This window comes from Theobroma cacao, chromosome 2 (genome assembly GCF_053813885.1).
Source record: "Theobroma cacao isolate CCN51 chromosome 2, ASM5381388v1, whole genome shotgun sequence".
In the NCBI taxonomy this organism is placed as follows: Eukaryota; Viridiplantae; Streptophyta; class Magnoliopsida; order Malvales; family Malvaceae; genus Theobroma; species Theobroma cacao.
The window spans coordinates 45894892-45908590 of NC_142640.1; the positions used below are offsets into that span (position 1 = coordinate 45894892).

At 33.4% G+C, this 13699-nt stretch overlaps 1 protein-coding gene across 1 annotated transcript; it reads right to left on the minus strand.

Moving 5' to 3' along the window:
- Window positions 1-4861: 4861 nt before the first annotated feature.
- On the minus strand, window positions 4862-11267 carry PUX2 (plant UBX domain-containing protein 2). The gene is made up of 4 exons (XM_007045183.3): window positions 11068-11267; window positions 9909-10943; window positions 6620-6898; window positions 4862-5360 (listed from the first exon to the last, which is right to left on the minus strand). The coding sequence occupies exons 2-4, from the start codon at window positions 10824-10826 to the stop codon at window positions 5121-5123; spliced, it is 1437 nt and encodes a 478-aa protein (XP_007045245.2). The 5' UTR covers window positions 10827-10943; window positions 11068-11267; the 3' UTR covers window positions 4862-5120.
- Window positions 11268-13699: the final 2432 nt, after the last annotated feature.

Consider the following 13699-nt stretch of genomic DNA (forward strand, 5'->3'; position numbering starts at 1 on the left):
AAAAATGATTTTGAAATACAAAATGATGATTCGAAGAGTAAGAGACCAAGGAAAGAAATTTCTTTTGGTAATGATTTTTATACTTATCTTGTAGATAATGATTCTTTAACTTATGTTGATGCAATTTCTTCTAAAGAAAGTCCATTTTGGAAAGAAACTATATAAAATGAGATTGATTCGATTTTACAAAATCAAACTTAGGAATTAGTTGATTGACCACTTGAATCCAAACCAATTGGTTGCAAATGGATTTTTTAAAGAAAATTTAATCCTGATGGTTCTATTAATAAATACAAAGCTAGATTAGTTACAAAGGGTTTTACTCAAAAACAAAATGTTGATTATTTTGATATTTTTGCTCCAGTAACAATAATGTTATCTATTCATGTTTTATTTGCCTTAGCTTCAATTTATAAACTTATTGTTCATCAAATGGATGTTAAAATTGCTTTTCTAAATGATGATTTAGAAGAAGAAATTTATATGGCAAAAATCGAGGGATGTGTTCTTCCTAGTCAAGAAAAGCAAGGTTTGTAAAATGATTAAATCCTTATTTGACTTGAAATAAGCACCAAAATAATGCATGAGAAATTTGATCAAGTTCTTGTTAGTAATGGATTTTCTATTATTAAAGTTGATAAATATGTGTACACAAAAATTATTGATAGTGAATGTGTGATTATTAGCTTATATGTTGATGATATGCTTATTTTTGGTACATGCATTGATGTGGTAAATAAAACAAAATGTTTTTTGGCTTCTAAATTTGATATGAAAGATTTGGGAGAAGCCAATGTTATTTTGGGTATTAAAATCATATAATGTGATAGTGGCTTAATGTTAACATAAGAGCATTATGTTGAGAAGTTACTTAAAAGGTTTCGATATTTTGATGTCACACTTGTGAGTACTCTTTATGATAGTAATATACAATTAAAGAAAAATAAAAATGATAGTGTAGCTCAGTCTGAGTATGCACAGATTATTGGGAGCTTGCTGCATTTGATGAATTGTACTCGACCTGATATAGCTTATGCTGTGTGTAGACAGAGTAGATATACACAAAGCCCCAATCAAGATCATTGAACTGCTTTGAACAGAGTGATGAAATATTTGAAAGATACCATAAACTATGGTATTTTGTATAATGGATTTCCCATTGTATTTGAAGGATACAATGATGTTAACTATATCTCAGATTCATATGAGACAATCTATAACTGGTTATGTATTCACCCTTGGTGGGGGTGTTGTAACTTGAAAATGAATGAAACAAACAATAATTACTAAATACACAATGAAGTCAGAATTTGTAGCTTAGAGTTAGTTGGCAATGAGGTTGAGTGGTTGAGAAACCTCTTAACAAATATTTCGTTGGAAATGAAACCAACACCTTCTGTGTCTATGCATTGTGATTGCCAAGCAGTAATAGCCATTATAAAGAATAAAACTTTTAATGGTAAAAATAGATATATTTGTTTGAGACATGATGTAGTAAAGTAGCTGCTTAGAGATAGAATTATATCCATTAATTATATGAAGTCAAAGTTGAATTTGGCCGATCCTCTTACTAAATCCCTAAGAAGAAAATTAATTAATGGTACATCGAGGGGGAAAGTACTTAAGCCAATTGAGGAAATAAACAAATAATAGTAACATAACCTACGTGATTGGAGATCCCATGAATTAGGTTCATATGGGTAATAACAAGTTACTTGTTGATAAATTAATACACTATTAAAATTATTGTCTCTCCTATGGTGTATGAATAGTACAAAACTACAATACAAGAGAGGTTGAGTTAAACTCTTAATGAATTTCATATCTTTTATAGATAGTGTATCAAACTATAGTATACACTTGATGGAATCACTTATATAAGTGTAGGGTGGGGCCGCTTCTATGAGAATCGTGGTAAATTCTCTAGAGCACTTATGAATAACCAAGTATACACATGGCTTATTCGTGCAAAACTGCATTGAATAGCATAAATTGTGAGGATATAATGTGATTGATAAAAACTATATTTCACATAAAGACTTTTTGGTTCATATAAGTTATAAACTACATCAAAATTCTGTGATTTATGTTTCATTCTCTCTAAGTCTAGTTCATAGCTTAAAAAGCACTAGTCATAATGCATTACACTTAAATGAAATTTGACTCAGCAAAAACTTTTTATAAGACCTTATGAAATATGTGGGGGATTGTTGGAAAAATAGTGTATTTCATAAGGTTCAAACATCACACATTGTTAAGATATATAAAGGTGTGAGTGCTTTAAATAAGCAAACCCATTATAGGCTTATTGCAAAGAAAAAAAAGAAGTGGGCTCGTGCGCACACGAGATCGGACTGGGCCTTGAGAAAATTCATATCCCCCCCTGTGTGCGAGTATACACGTGAGTTAAGCTCAAGTGAATTTTTGTACTTTGACTTTAATATTTTTAAAGCTTTCTTAGCCTTTGATTGAATCAAACTTAAACTCTACATGCTGATAACTCTTTTGGTTTTGCTACAACAAAACAATGTCTATCAGACCAAGTACTCTACCATGCTGATGACTCTCCTGATTTTGTTACAATGTATACCTGACTAAGTATACATGTTAATGAAGTTTTTCTCAATTCCTTGATTTGATGTAACGTTCACTTCATTCTTTACCTATAAATATGGCCTCCTTACCTCACTTACAATGCACCAAAGCCTCTCATATTCTCTTAAGTCTTCTTTGCTTATTTTCTCTACTTCTTTTTTTTTGTAGTTGGGTTTTTTCTTTGATGTTACTGCCATCTCTTACTAGTTTGTGCAAATTATAAGGAAAGGTATGTTGAATCTTAGAGAATAATTGTTACAGTTCTTTTGCACCGAGTTTTATACTTCGAAAGGACAGAAGTTATCTTTAAGGACAGTGATACCATGCCTCAGACTTCCTAGCGGTTTTACTTGCTTTATTTTGTTTTCTTTTATTTTTCAATTCTTTTCTAACAAAAGATCTGTATTAGGACAAAAGAACTAGTGAAAATTTTGAAAGAAATGCTTTCTTAGCAATTGTCAATTTAGACTATGATGCACTTTTAATCATGCCCAAAACAACAATGACATGCAAGATTAGAAATATATAATTTTGTATACTACTAATTAAGAAGAATATCTATCACGATTCTGGTTAAGGCATGATTAATTTCTCATTCACATTAATTGTAATTGTATACTTTTGAAAGTTGTAATTTCTATATGATTGTGTTTGGTATGCTAGAGCTTGCTTTTCCCCAATTTCGACTAAAATATTGAGCCTTTTCATGTAATTTGCTATAATATTCCACCAATATATAACATCAGTATACAATGCTTTTTGTATTATTATCAAATTAATCTTATTATGCAGTTCTTATCGGACAAGATATTCGATAAGTTATATCAAGGCATAGACAGAAGAAAACATTGAAGCAATTACAAATGGTTTCAAGATTTCTTTGAAAATAATTGCATATTCTGGTGACAAATTGAAAATGAGTTAGAAATTCATATGCATATATTATATATGTATTTGTAATTCAAAGAAAAAAGATTTAAATTTGACTCTTTGAGTAAAAAACATACATACACTCATCGTCAACCCGAACAGTTCAAGACTTCAAAAAACTTTATATGCATATGTTATTATGTTGGGTAAGATACCTTGATTTTCTTAAATTTTGATCGAAATAACACAGAGATCCATTAGTTTTCTAAATAGATACTTTGCTCCAAAAGTACAAACATTGTTAACAGAAATAATGAAAAGACTTAAATGTCTTTTTTTTTTATTAATTTTAAAAATTATTATTATATTTTTTTTAAAAAAGTAGGAAGCCAAGAAAGAGGAGCACCGATCGCAAAGGAGGGGAGCACCGGAGTTCCTTTGGGAAGCCTTAATGGGGAGCCTTTTTTTTCTTAATTAATAAAAAATAATAAAATAATAAAAGTATATAATTGTAATTGTAAAAACTAATTAAGAGTAAAATTACTTTTTTACGCTTACCACGTCAGTAAGTTGATGGAAATACTAACTGTTGACTAACAGTTGGACTTCATGTCCAATGAAAAATATTTTTTTGAGATGAAGTGTCAATTTCGAAAACTAATGAACCTCTTTATAATTTTGATCAAAACTTAAAGAGATTAATGTGTTTTATCCTATTATTTTTATTTATATATAAGTATTTCTAACCACGATTGGGGCAACCAAACCACAACCTATAGAAACTCTAAACCCCTAAGGTAAGGATAAGCAACTATCATGCCCTATCATACCCTTATCACCCACTAACAAATAATTTTTCAAGTTGCTTTGGGCTTTGGTATTGCCATTGATAACGGTAAAAGTGTCGATTTCTGGACAAATATGTGAATTGATCCTTTTGTTCTCAAAACTGCTTTTCCTAGAATTTTTTGCATTAGTAGTGAACAAGGAGGGCAAGGTGGCCAACTTTGATAGTTGGGTCAATAGCATATGTACACGGCAAATTCAACAACGAAGACAGCTATTCGATTGAGAAATCGGACAATGGAACAAATATGGGCCACCTGGTGATTAGACCTTTTGCAAAGACATGCAAGATAGAGTCATTTGGTATAGTACACTTTCTGGGGATTACTCGACTAAATCGTTAGGAAACCAAAGTACGACCAATGATAATATTTAGGGAATGGTTTGGATTAGCTTGACACCACACAGGGTGGAGGCTTTATGCTGGCAACTTTTGTTGGGAAAAGCAGCTAGCCTACCATCCAAAGAACATTACAGTGCATCTTTCGTTGCAATAAAGCTTGAATTCTCCATGCTTTACCATCGTCCTTGACACGTTCGAAATCATATCTTTACTTTACACAGCTTAGTAGATACTAGTATTATGAATTGAATTTATCATCGAAACACAAGAACGAGTGGACTCAGGCCTCCGCCAAGGACATTGACAACTCTTGTCCACTAGGTAACGTACAAGGGAACAAAAATCAGGCTTTGGTGAAAATTACAATCATGAAGAGTTGACAGCTTTAAAAACCACTGTATAGGATTTCAGTACCCAAGAAATTATAGAAAGGTGAATCAAAGCTTTGATTTCTAGGAGCAGATGCTCAATCTGTTACGAGGGGTTCACAGATTTCTAGTAGTTCATTAGAAAGCCCTGTGAAGAGGACAGAATCTGTTTCAATAGGCTTGAATTTGATAAGTGCCGAGGGGACCAAATCCTCTTCCTCCAGCGTCCTGGCTTTCTCCCCTGCTGCAGGAAAAGAAGGGATCACCCGCCGTTTAACCATTACAGGATCTAACAGCTCAAACTCCAGGCAGGGTTCTTTCAGTGCTGAGCTGACAAACTGAAGATCAAAAAGAGCACAAATCATATGAAATTCTAACACTTGCGCATTAATTAATTTTATCTGTTAATTTCAGGCATATAAACCTTCTTTCCTCAACTAAGCACAAAGCTTTATAAATCGTATTAAAAATACAAAATTCCACAGATTAGTAAACCTGGAAATTTCTTCAAAGTACTAAACATTATGAGGGGAAAGGATGTATTTAATTTCTTTACACCAAAAAGGCCTTTCTTTAAGAAATTGAAAGGTAAACAGAAGTTTTATTCACAATACTAAGCCAATTTATAATAATGCCAAAAGCTCCTAACTGAAGGCCAATTTTTTTAGAATAATATTATAATACTTTCTTTTTCGGGACTGAATTGCTCAAAATGCTAAGCCATAGACAATTCATGGAATTTAAATCCAGACAACACTTTCTAGCCCAGAAACATAATCACTCCACCCTTGAGACACGTGGGGATGGGATCAAAACCACCACCTCCAAAGAACAAAAGAATTAATAAACAAAAAGCATTTAGTGCAGGATGCATTATGATATGAAACTGAAAAAAGTACAACAAATTAATGCTACACGCAGAATGCACTTCTAATAATTAGCAAACTCTTGCAGTAATGCTGTTTCCGCACAGAAAATATGCAAACTTTTAATTCAAGGATAAGATTTTTTATGGAAGAGGTAACATTCCAAAGACAAGAAAGTTTAGACACGGATTAATGACATTAAGCTTTATGGTATACAAATTAATTCTGCAGGAGGAAATCCAGGCATGCGGTGCAAAATGTCATTCGAACAGAAGATGATTCTTCCATTGCCAACAACAAGTTATCATTTGAGAATCCTGAAAAATGTTGCTTAATTCAAACCAAGAAAGACTTTATAAGGATGAGATGCAGGATCTATGTGAAATTAGATACTGCAGATTCTAGCAGGTGCACTATACAAAATGTTGTTGCAAGTTGCAAGAACTGACTATTCTAATGTTTTAAGAGACCCTCAACTTGCATCTTGCACAACCAAAGTGCAACTAAGTTTCTTGGCTTGATACTACAAAAGCAAAGCAAGCCAGAAAACTATAACTTGTGGACAAGATCATAACCATTTTTGACATTCAACACACCTAGCAGTATATAAAGATACCTGTTAAGAAATAAGGCCTCAAAATTGTTTAGGTATCAAGAAACTGTTTTTAACTAAATTGAAGAAACTAACAGGAAGTAATATAACAGTAGACAACACCTAGACTAGGACTAACCTCATAAAGAGCACTAGTTGGCTCCCAAGGAGCAAAAACACCTTGAAGCACTACTCCATCAGGAAACTGGATGCGGATGATCGCTCTTCTATACCTCTTCCTGGCTGCTTTTGCCTGTTTTTCCTTGTAAGATTTAGGGATTAAAAGCTGGGATTCTGCAATCTTTTTCTTTCTCATATCTGCTTCTCTCTTGAGCTCTTCAACTGATAGGTTATAGAAAGAATCTGGTAGCTCAATTCTTGCTGCTATGTTTTCAGGTACAGAGAAGAAGACCCGGATCTATATTGAGAAAACTCATGTTTTAAGTTATAAATGTATGTGGACAAAACCAAATAATAATAATCACTTATATAAACCCAAAAAAGTGAAGTCCTGAAATAAATTTTTAAACTTGAAATGCAAAAGAATAGGTTAAATGTAGTAAGAGTACTGAGATATGGTGATAATGGGAGACAAAAGCACATCAAATATCTTGATTAACAGTATAAAATTGTGCATAATCACTGAATACCAACATTCAACAAGATAAAATGGAGAAATCAATAACAGAAAGAGTCACATATGAGAATCAAATAGTAAAATGACATAAAAGATTAACCAAAACATAGAAGTCGAAAGTGAAACAGTTAAATAGAGAGCTATCTGGTCAATTTTCCTATAATTTTTAATGTACCATTTACACCAACCATAAACGAAGGCAACTGTCAGTAACATTCCAGAAGTGTATCATGACAGTGATTTTATACAGAAAACATAGATGTTTTACCAAAAAATTTTTTGTAGGAGCTACATAAAAGAAGCTAGTATCACAATTGGTTTCCCATTTGTTGACAAAAAGCTTTTATTAATGGCCACACCAACAAATATTTTCACCATATATTCATTTCAATAGCCAAATACTACCTGTCCACGTAAGCAAAATACTGGGAAACACCAGAACCATAGCAGAGAGATTCAAACTTTGCATATAAAGGAACATTTCTATTTGAAAGAAAAAATTGCACTATTGATACTTGTATGTGTAGACATCGGTAATAAGAGCAAGAACACTCTTCATCTTTTCTTTTCATTCTGTTTTCTAGTGGGGACGGAAGGTTCGAATGTAAATAATTATGTCAGCCATGCTTTATTGCATCCTTGCTTCACCAGGGTTCAAAGAAACTTGTATGTAAACCAATACAGAAATGAACAATGTGAACATGCAGCCTGAATTGCATCCTGTAATCTAGAAATCTGATGATCTAACACCTATAAATATATCAGCAACAAATATACTATCCAAGTCTGTAACAGGAAAACATATTCTACCTTATTCCACCTAAGTTTATGCAACATAATAACAAGCAGAATGGTATTGGTTGAATATCCAAACAAAAGAACTCAAGTATGCTAGTGATGCGGCAAGGTAGCATGTGGAATTAAGATGATACTCTTGTCTAACATTTTCCTGCACTTTGCAACAGTTTTAATCCACAATCAGACACTTTCAAAAGAGAAAAAAAATCCATCATTAATGTCTAGAAAGAAAAACATATGAGCCCAGCCAAACTCCTTTTTTCTAGCTATGCTACACTGATATCTCTTAATTTCTCAGGCCTATGAGCAGCATGAGCCTCTTGCAGTACCCACATCACATCAATTCGACATTTGCTTTATTGTGGCTCAGTTTTACTAGGATACTTGACTTTGTATGTGCTAAAGCTGTATTTAGCCATTCATCAAGGAAAATAATAAATAAATAAAGTCAATCAAACATTACTAGGATATTATAACCTGCATATAAATGGCTTTATTAAATAAAACTAAGGCTTCTTCTGCCATTGACTCCCAGCCTCAAAAAGTAGGTTTCATGTCCTGTTTCCCTTAGGATGCGTACCAAGCTATTCATGACCTACTTGTACTCAATCACTAAATACATAAACTTAACTTGGTTGCTCTCTAGTTCAAATAACCTCTTTAGCAATTGAAATCAATAATCAAGTTCTAGTTGACTCCTTATGAACTCAAGCAACCTCCAACCTTAATCAAAACATTTTAAATATGTTTTCTATGATGAATATCATATTTACCTATCATACTCTTCATATATGGTAATTCAGTTGAGTATAGTGTAGAGTATCAACAGTGAATCAAGTTCAAGTTCAATTTTGAGCTGCAAGATTTAGAGTTAAGGATTAACTGTCTACAACCATAGTTTCCCACAGTAAAATTGCTTTATTGTCATCTTTTCTACTACATTCTGAAGGGCAACAGTTACCATTGAGAGGTACCAGGCATCTAGTGCTCCTTACTTTCCCTTCACATTGATGGGGAAATTTGTTAAAAAAACATTTACTGACACTGCATAAAATTTACGAGGGTGCACTATGGAGCAATGAGCACTTCAATGCATATGATCCACTATTCATCACTTTATCATAGGGATCAGTTGACTTTCATAAAGATGTTGACAGGTGAAATATTGCCATTTAGTGCTCACTATACACTAAATTTGTGATAAAATCCAAATAAACTGTGCAATCAGGTGCAGGATGCATAGACCCTTACAGTTTCAATTGTAAAATATCTCTCCTTATACGAAATTTTATGCAAATGGACCCTTGATACTGGCTAACCAAAAGCACTTCTATAGTTTACTGCCTCCGTAGGATTACATTTGTTACCTATTAACACTTTATTTCATTTTAATATTATCACTGTTCTGCTGATCTAAAAAAAAATTATCATAGTTCTTCGTAAAAAAAAGTGGAGGTTTGGATTTGTTTTTCACCATCTTTATAGTTTTTTCTATATCAATAATGATCAGTCTACTCATATTTATTAATTTGAGAGTAGTTAAATTATCTTCACATGTATTTTATTATATATCATCATTTTTTGTCCAAAGTACTCCATATGAGTTATTTATATGCATCTAATTTTGTTTACATGACCTAATAGAATTTATAAAAAAAAAATGTACTTGAAGATTTACAAAGCACAAGAGGGACACTGCTACTGTTGAAATCGCAGGGAATTATTGCATTTTGAGCTACTGTGCATGGAAGCTATTTTGCAACACTTCCTAAAATCAAGTTATTGTGTCTCTGTTTCACTCCAAAAAGTGCAAGTCACTAACCGCTTTTCCACATAGCAATTTTATCCTAGCCAAGACTGGAAACAATATTTCTAAATGCATTAAGTAAAGGATTAATAGGCAATCCAGACGCCAGAGAAGACATAAATATTGGGAGAAAGAGGGGGAGGGCTTTAGACCAAAGAGTAAAATATCAGTTAACAATTCATTTACCTGTCTGTCAATCTTCTTTGGTTCAACACTTTCCTCTTTCTCAGCTGGAGCTGTGGAGGGCAAATTCTCACTCTTCCTAAGTTCTTCTATCTTTCGTGGTTCCAACAATGCTATTGCCGTATTAATCAAAGTAATCTGCTCCTCTTTAGGAACCTCCATAACTTCCCACATTTCCCCTCCTTCCTCCTTCAACCCAAATCCAACAAACTCCAACAATTCAACTCCTCCTGCTACCTCACCAATTGCTTCCCTTATCTTTGGATTAGTCATCCGAATCTTCCTAAACTTGTCATTCGCAGGTTCCTTAACTATATTCCTCAACAACCTAAGAACCACCTCAACTGACCCATCTGGTGGCTTCCCTGAGAGATATGAACCAACACAAACCTCCAATCCACTTCTACACTCTTCTAACACATTCTCATTTGACCCCGAAACACCATCACTGCCTTCTCTATAGGATGAATTAGTATTAACACAAGTTTCTACATGTATAGACACCTCTTCCTCAGACGTATAAGAAGCACCACAAACTGGACATTCAAACATATTTAAAGTGAACCCATTTTTCGATACTTTGCTAGAAGTGATCAATGAGTCATAAGGATCAAATCCATTTCCCGTTTTGCGAGTTGGCTCAGGATTATTAATAGAACTGGGCTTATTTTGATCAGAACCTGGTGGTTTTAAAGGCATTGAAGGCTTAGAATTTGAAGAAGAAGAGGAAGAAGAGATAGGCTTTGGAGTGGGAGTTTGAGTTTGGGTGGGACGGTTAAGGATGGGGTTAACAGGTGCAGATGAAGAGGAACCCAAGACTCTACCTTGCCCCTTGAATTTACCAGATGAAGAAGAAGATGATGAAAATTGGTTGTTGACTTTCTTCACGAACCCCTTCCATTTATCTTTCATCTCATCCATTTTCCTTTTCTGGGTATGATGCTCTTGGTTTGAAGCTCAAAATTTAAGTAATAACAATAATAATCAACAGAAAAAATATAGATCAAGAATCAAGAACGAAAAGGGTGACGAGTTTATCTGCAAAACAAAAAAAAGGATTGGTTTAAGCAGCTTGGGAGAAAGATCGCAAAGAAATCGTAAAAGAAAAAGAAAGAGTTTGTTTTTGCTATGCCAGGAAAGAGTTTGTTGTTATTAGTTTTACCTTGGAAGATCAGAAGAGAAGCGTCAGCAGCTGGCAGACGACTCTGGTTTTTGTCTGTAATAGATAACAGATCTTAATTGTTAAGATGAATATTATTGGCGGTTGGAATTTGGAACTTCTTCCATCCATGGGAGACACCGAATTGTTAGAGGTTCGACATACACGCTGTTCAACCTCGTCAATCTCCCCCGTTAATCCTATAAGATCCCGCCACGTACATGGGCCCACTTTTTTGAGTTCCAGCTCTTTAGGCATTGGCCCTTGGCACTGGCAGGTTTAATATATCCGAGTTTACAGCAGTTGACCGTTGCAGCAAGCAAGACTGTGTATGTTTTCCTCTGTGTGCGTGTATATATATATATATATATATATATATAGGAGCATGTGCAATAGCCAAAAGGGTAAATTTTTGAGTAAATAAAGTTGGAAGAAAGTGAAGAAATAAAGCTTGAGTCAAGTTTTAGCTTTGAATCATCCCCTAAAAAAGGATTTGAAGGAATAAAAAGCTTGAAAAGGAAAACATTGCTTGATCGACAAAAAAATGTCTTCCGTTGAAAGGAAAAACATGAAAGAATCTTGCCAAGTAATTCCCCTCAACATATTCAAATCACGTTAGTGCCTACAATCCTCCCTCCTTCTTTCGTGTCTCCTTAGTTTTACTTCAAGGGGGCCGCTGATACGTTGCATGTGAGACACTTCCTCTCCAATTTAATTGAATGTAAAGACATCCAAGGTTTGGTTTGAAAAAAAAAAAAACACTAGGGAATGTGTTCCGTTTGCAATGTGCTTACAATGACCAATGGGAATGTGATTCCCATAGGAAAAGTTAGAACTTTTCTTCCCCCAAATTATCCGAGCCTTAGCCCTAGCCCAACCCTTCTCTTTCTCCTCTTCTTCTCAGGTATTGGTAGCTATGAATGTACTGCAAAAGAAAAAATACTGTTGAAAAAACCACCGCCAGCCCTCCATCTAATTTTTCTTTTCTCATATCTTTTTCTTTCTATCTAAAGATTTCACCAAATCAAGCTCTATCACATTTTATTTTGAAACAAAATCGAAACTCTCCCTTCTTTTCTCTCACCTTTCCACAACGTTGTCGTTACTAATGATGGTTTTAATCTTGTAAAATACCTAAAACAGCTTGCCATGCTGGTTCTAGGTTTCTGATGTGTTGCTGCAAATTTGTTTTGGGATTCTGATATGTGTTGCTGCGGATTCGTATATGAGTTGGGTTTTGTCTTTATGATATTATACTTCCTGGTTTGTGGCTGATGGTGGTGGCTATTTGTATTTTCCATGTGTATTGTGAGTGTTGTAAAAATGTACAACTAAAAGACTTTGTAGATTTGAGTTTTTTGGATATAGCATACAAGGGTTTGACTTTTATGCTTGCTTTTTGTTGACAAACATAGATTGCAAATTACTGTGACAGAGCATATGTATTTTTGAAGAATTCTTTACTTGATGAATGAAATTACAACTTTCGGAAACAAATGCTGCTGAAAATCAAGAAACAAAACTTTTGATGTAAAAAAACTCAACAAAAATTGTTAGTTTTTTTTAATTATTTAGTGTTTAAACTAAGTTTGGGTTAATTTAATATGAACTTATTAGCTTGAATTTTATTGATTTAATCTATTTTTATTTTTTATATTATAAAAAACATTTGTTATTTGTTTTTTTTTTTAAAATAATTAGACAAATAAGTGCAAAGACAACAAAAATTAGAAATCTATTTTAAAATATGTTTTTCTTATTATTCTCGTAATAATTCTAAGCATTATTACAAAAAATAATTATTTTTAATATTTTATGTATTAATAACAAAAATACAAATTTAATAGCTTCACATTTTTTAATATTTAAACAATTAATATTCAAATATTATGTAATTTTTTCATGTTATTATTTATTATTTTAAAAGATAAAATTGGAAAATTTTAAAAAATGTAAATTTATCTAACTTCATATTTTTATACAAAAAGATAGTTTTGTAAATTTACATTACATTCTTAAGAAAAGTGCTTTCAAACTAAATCCATATTATACCAAACACTACAAAATTATCTTTTTAACAACCATATTCCCACTGATTATATACCAACAATCACATTTCTTACAAAATATCCAACACCACCAAGGGTTCCGTTTCTTTGCTTTCTTTTTGGGTAAAAGCCAAGAGAGGTTTCTTACACTTCTTTTCTCCTTTTTTCGTTTTTCACTTTGGCCCAATGCCAGTGCCAAAGAGGAGTTGCTTGCATTTTCGAGTCATTGACTTTCCAGTGACCTACCCTTTGCAGCCCCAATTATGTTAGTATGTTTACATCCATCGACTTTCCCATCGATTAGCTTTCAGCACCATGTATATGTAGGTGTTCTGTTAGAACCTTACAATCCTCTTTTGTTTATTTGGCGTCTAAATCCAGCTTTCTACCCCACAGAGTCTTCAGAATAGGATATGAACACCAAAGGTGTTGATGGTTGGGCTAGGGAGAGAGGAAATGGAGGCCGGCAAGAGAACTAGTCAAGCCCTTTCCTGCCTGCTAGCCGCGGCCTTGTTGCTCACGTACTTGGCTTTCCTATTTCTGATTAGCCATATTCCCGAAAATAGAACCGTTGAAATATGCGCATT

What these genes read in the sequence shown, in the direction of transcription:
- PUX2 (XM_007045183.3), bottom strand. Translation starts at nt 10,826, where the DNA reads ATGGATGAGATGAAAGATAAATGGAAGGGGTTCGTGAAGAAAGTCAAC. An exon ending in CAAAGAAGATTGACAGACAG is followed by an intron (nt 6,899 to 9,908) that starts GTAAATGAATTG and finishes TTCTCAATATAG; the next exon opens with ATCCGGGTCTTCTTCTCTGT. An exon ending in CAACTAGTGCTCTTTATGAG is followed by an intron (nt 5,361 to 6,619) that starts GTTAGTCCTAGT and finishes TTTGATCTTCAG; the next exon opens with TTTGTCAGCTCAGCACTGAA.